The 6,000-nt window shown below is 34.1% G+C and overlaps 1 protein-coding gene across 1 annotated transcript in view; it reads left to right on the forward strand.

The window, feature by feature from the left end:
* The window catches only part of CCDC102B (coiled-coil domain containing 102B), a 48,128-nt gene extending 42,375 nt beyond the window's left edge, over positions 1–5,753 (forward strand). Inside the window, exon 5 of the mRNA XM_032675044.1 lies at positions 5,486–5,753. Within this exon, the coding sequence (XP_032530935.1) occupies positions 5,486–5,599 (114 nt within the window). The 3' untranslated portion in view covers positions 5,600–5,753. The remainder of the gene's footprint in view (positions 1–5,485) is intronic.
* Positions 5,754–6,000: the final 247 nt, after the last annotated feature.

Here is a 6,000-nt window from a genome sequence, read left to right on the forward strand (position 1 = left end):
TGTTTTTTTTATAAAGCTGAGGATCATGACTCTCTAAATACATTTTCTTACCATTTTGTGCTAAAACAAAAAAATAAATAAATTGCTGCTGTCTTAATCTCCCTTTCTCCTGAAGGATGTGTGGAAATTCTTCCGTTTTCTGTCTGAAATCATATTGACTGTGTTTCTTCTTCATCATCTTTCTTTTTGCTGTCATTACCCCTTAATTGTTGTCCTCCATCCTACTCTATCTTCTCTTGACTAAGGGGAAGGAGAAAAATGTTGTTTCAATAAAAATTTTTGAGCTTCAACCACTGTTACATTGCCTTAAACTGAACTAGGGCATCAAGATTTTCCTGCTAATGATCTGTACAAAGTAGAGTTCCTTTTTCTGTGTCTGGCTTTTTTTCAGGGTTCTGCCTTTCATGGTAGTCATAAAAGGGTGCAGGTTAGCTCTAAGATGTAATTATCCAGTTTCGAAAGGTCAATACACTGTACTTCATTTCCACTACTCACCTTTGCAATTATTCACTTCACTGACAGTATCTTGACCTCTCTCTATACTTTCACCATTATTCGGGTCTTCCTATTAAAAGGTAAAATTCAGTGGAAAAAGGTAAAAAATCTGTGGAGACATTTTATGGAGCGAAAATATTCACATTTGAAGGGAAAATTAAAGATCTCAAGATTTTTTCCCAGTGTTGCAAATAGTTTCTTATCTTTTGCTTCCTTTATAAATTGAATTCTGGAGTTCCACATGAGAGCATCTAAAATACTTATTCTCTGTACAAGTATGAAAATGTATATTTTTTGGGGAAAAAAAAACCCTGAAATTCTTTTCAGTGGAGATGTGAGAGAGGTATCACTGCAGTTCAGTCAATTTGTGTTTTTAAACTGAAGTTTCAGTAATACATTTCAAAATGAAAAATAGGTATTACTGTTCCAGGGAAATATTTTTCTGTGAAAAGTAAAAGGAAAGAGTTGAATTTAAGGCAGCAATAAATTCATTTAAAGGATGTTTGTTTGTTTCTTTGTTTGTTTTTCATGTAATGAAATACAGGGAAAAAATTAAAAATGCCAGGTTCCATTTAAAGTAACACGGGGACATAGAATCAGGGACATAGAATAATTTTCAATTGAAAAATAAGCAACATTTCAAATCGTGTTTCTGCAGATAAACAGATAAGCTTCTTTTTTTTTTTTCTTCTTTTGTTTTACCTTGTTTTAATGAGAAGAATACATTCTCAAAAATCCAGTTAACACCTAGCATTGCCTTTGGTAATTGCACTTAATCTTTCCTGAAAGATAAAACAGACACTATATAAAGAATCTTCTTACATCTCAAAGAGGACTGAACAAACTTGAATGTGTTCTGAAAGACCATAGCCCTACAAGATTTTTTATAGAAAATTACATTAAAGAAATCACAAATTATCTATTTTTGTTTGTTCTTCCTAACTTAATTCCAGACTTATTTTTTTGCTTTGCTTTAATTTCCCTACTCATTTGGAAGACTGACATGAATGGCTGAGAAGTAAGGGAGATTTTATTTTTCTGACTTTATTCTGGAGTTCTTTATGTATGTGCTACATACACAGGTAGGGAGCTAAACACCACACAAGTGTTCACTCAATGTGATGAGGGAGAGAGTCAGAAAAAAAAGTAAATCTTGTGGGTTGAGATAAAGACAGTTTGATAGGACATAAAAGGAAGAGAAAATAAAAGAACATACAAAACAAGTGACATACATAGCACCTGCTGACTGATAACCAGCTAGATAGACTCTGAGAAGCAATCAGCCCCTCCCAGCCAACTTCCCCTATGTATCTTTTTTTCAACATGGTATCATACAGAATAGAATATCCCTTTGGCTAGTTTGGATCAGCTGTCCCCTCCCAGCTTCTTGTGCAGTCTCAGCCTCCTTGCTGGCAGAGCAGTATGAGAAGCTGAAAAGACTTTGACTTAGTGTAAGCACTGCTCAGCAACAATTAAAGCATTCCTGTGTTATCAATATTATTCTCATACTAAATTCAAAACACAGCACTGTACCAGCTACTAGGAAGAAAATGAACTCTATGCCAGCTGAAATCAAGATAATTAAATATGTAAATTTATCATTATTGGACTCATAAACACCTTGGGTGAAATGAATTGAAATTTTACAGACACAGAGGTAAGTAAATTTATCTTTGACATCAGATCTTGGTTTGGTAGTCATCTTCTGCTTAATTGTCTGATGGAAGTTCAACCTTGGATGGTTTAGTGATTTCTCTCTATTTGAATTCTGCCAAAAATGAATTTGTATTGATTAGAGTCAACAGTGGGGAAAGGTGATCTTTCAGGCTTACAATTTCAGCTCTGTATTTTGGCAGATGCTTTGCAAGAACACAGGGTTTCTCATGTCCCAGAACTTTCATGGATACTTGTAAGACATTATGTCTGCATATTTATTTAGGAAAAAATGTAAGATTTGTGATTGTAGTCCAATAGACAGTATTTGAACAACTATAAACCTACATAATTTTGGTAGGGAAGAAACAATATTTGGTGCCTAACAGAGGTATGTGACTCCTTCATTTCCAGCTATTGTACAGAAATTCAGTGATCAGAGTTTAAAGACCTGATTGGGAACATGTGAACATCAAACAACATTGTAGGTGTTGGAGTTAACACCTTGTAGTCTATCATCAGCTGCTACACCATGCCAAAAGAAAAACCAAGCCCAAAACCAATAGTACAAAATTATCCTTCCCTAATTCCCTGCTTATAATCACAGTTTCACAGAATATTGTGAGTTGCAAGGGACCCACAAGGATCACTGAGTCCAACTCTTAAATGAACGGCCCATACAGGGATCAAACCCATGACCTTGGTGTTATTAGCATCATGCTGTAACCAACTAAGTTAATATCACAATTTAATCCAAGTACAGATGTTTATCATATTCTAAGGAATTTAACTTGGTAAACAACCTATAAAAATTATGAAATAGCATGAATCTAAAATACATAGACCTCTCACTCTGTTGCATTTTAATCAAGTGGACCAGCCTCCAAAACTAGTAGTTTTGTAGCTGCATTAAGTCTTTTCATACAAGAACAAATATATAATGCAAAGAAAACTACCAAATACTGTAATTGTTTAAAAAGTTAAATTAGTTCCCAGTTATTCAGCCAATATGATACAGAATATGAAAGCAATGTATTATTTTCTTTCTATCTTGTTGTTTTCCTTAATCTTAGATCAAAAGCTTTAAGAACTGCTTCAGATTTGTCTCCAAATGCTACCATCCAACAGTGTATCATGATGTTAAGACTCGCCAAGGTTTTAGGAATACTATTGGGGTGTGGGGGAAGAGTTGTACACGTGTTGTTGTTTTGTTTATTAAGGGGAGCACATAATCCATGATGAGAAGGAACAGCCTCTGGAAATATCTGTTGCTAATAGAATAAAATGCCTTAAAACATAATCCATTCACTTTTTAAGTCTTTGAAAATTTAGTTTTCTGAGCGAAGTAGCTGGTAGTTAGAGTCATAGAATCTCTCAATTGGAAGTGACCAATAAGAATCATTGAGTCCAACTACCTGCTACTTGAAGGACTACCTAAAGTAAATCATGTGACTAGGAGCATTGTCTAGACACTCCTTGAACTCTGGCAGGTTTGGTGCTGTGACCACTTTCCTGGGGAACTTGTTCCAGTTACCAACCACCCTCTCAGTGAAGAACCTTTTCCTAATGTCCAACCTGAACTTTCCCTGATGTCACCTCATGCCATTTTGAGTTCTTATCATGGTTCACCAGAGAGAGATCAGCACCTCCCTTCAAGGATGTTGTAGGTTATGATGACATCACCCCTCATCTTTCTTTTCTTCCAGCTGAACAAACCGAGTATCCTCAGCCACTTCTCAAAAGTGTTGCCATCATGACCTTCCAACATTTGGTCATCCTCCTCTGGACCCAGTCTAATAGTCCAACGACCTTCTTATATTGTAGTACCCAAAACTGCACCCAGTGCTCGAGGCGAGGCTGCACCAGCACAGAGTAGAGTAGAATAATCCCTTTTACTGTCCTCTAAAAACCTGTAGGAACCTCTTTAACTTTACAGAGTTTCTAACTGTTTTTATTTACTCAGAAATAAGGTGGTAACAGACAAGTTTGCAATTTGCTTCAGCTAGATAATCACTGTTACTATTCACAAGGTCTAAGTTATGTTTCTCTGATGCTGTAACAACTCATTCTCTTTGCCTCACATTCAGCAGCTTTTCATTGTTTGCCAGAAATTAATTTTAGAATAAAAGTAACCAATATCTTAAAAAGTACACCTCTATGGCTCTTTCTAAAGCACAGATATTCTGTTTCTTTAATGAAGAAGTGCCTCACAATGTTATCAGTCTCTATTTTTATGAAACAATTGATTTTAGTTCTTACAAAACTGAAAAATTGTAAAATGTTCTTAAAATTTTGAGGTTTATGTATTAACATTTCTGTTCTTTTTTTTCATCTCAGTTGAAAGAACTGGAACCTTTTATTTTCACAGTTTCTAATCTATCTTAATCTCTTTTAATCTATTTTAAGAACCAGTTAATAATGACTTGTTAATAATAATACTTAGCAATAATAATCTTCTGTTCAATATCTATTAGCACCTGATAAGTACCTGTTTTGTGCTATAAAAATAAATTCATTTTACCATTTTTCTTTTGAAATCTGAGGAACATTTAATGCAGCCTTGACAAAACCTCTATGTACTTGTCTCTGAAGTATAACTCAGTTCTTAAATAATTACTTTATATGATTTAGGAACATGGCTTTTTGTTGATATATTTAATTCTTCCTATATATGGATCTGATGAATGAATTAATAAAGTTATCCTAAATTAAGGTCACAACATTGGCCATAAAAGATAATATTTCCCTTAAGCTATTAACTGTGACCACAAGAAACAGATTAGTGTGAAAATTTAAAAAACTTCTTTTCTCTAATTATGAGGTTAGCAGTATGCAATACTGAAGACATACTTTAGAACTTCTTCAGTTTAATGAATATTCATTTTCATCCTTCTAAAGTGTAAACAGAGTAAAAACATGCTGATTTTTCATCTTTTGGAGAATAAAAAGTGAACTTTGACAGTGTCAAGCCAAAATCAGTCTTAATGTTATTTAAAACATTTCATTATTTTCTTTAAACTGTTTTTTCCATAAATAGCAGGAAAAGAATAAGATTTTGTTACCAGTTGCTATATTAAAAAATTATTTATGCTTTACTTTTGTAGAGGTACAGTTGATGAAAAATTGACTGTCTTTGTCATTTTCTCTTCAAATTCAGATATTTAACTTTATGAAACATGGAAAACTTACAACTTGGACTGATTTCTAAGACACTCACCTTACTTTGAGATGAAGCCATTAGCCTCACTCAGTGAAGAACAGGAATTTTTAATTATGTTATTCCTCTTTCTTTTTTTCCTCTTTTGGTTTTTCTTCCTCCCATTCCAACCCTTCCCAGCTGGAAAGAATGCAGTGTGAGAATACCTCTGAATGGGGAAAGAGAGAACGACCTGAAGCAGAAAAGCACAGTTTGGAAGAAGAGACTAGAAAACTGAAATTACAGGTAAAATAAATAGAGGGACATCTGGAGATGAAAAAATAAACCAGCAATAACTAAACTGAGTTGTGATCATAAACACACACAAAATAAGCTGTTGGCTAAAAATAAAGTACGCGTAATACTTTGATTTTCTGGGGAGAACTCGCTGCCAAAATTACTGTTTCACAATGTTAAAATGTGTCCCTAAAACAAGGATTATATAAGACAGAACAGTCCATTCTCAGACCTGGAAAATTGGAACTCAGTGACTTGGAATTTCCATAGGGTACAGAAACAGAATTAAATATCTTTTCTTTTCTAAAAGGAGAAGGGAGACATGACAAGTCTAACAAGACTAGGAAACAAAAGTGAAGACTAGGAAGAACAGAAAAGATTAAGTAAACTTTGGTAGCTACAGAGTCCTGATAAAGGTC

The sequence above is a fragment of the Chiroxiphia lanceolata genome, chromosome 1, assembly GCF_009829145.1.
Source record: "Chiroxiphia lanceolata isolate bChiLan1 chromosome 1, bChiLan1.pri, whole genome shotgun sequence".
Taxonomy (NCBI): Eukaryota; Metazoa; Chordata; class Aves; order Passeriformes; family Pipridae; genus Chiroxiphia; species Chiroxiphia lanceolata.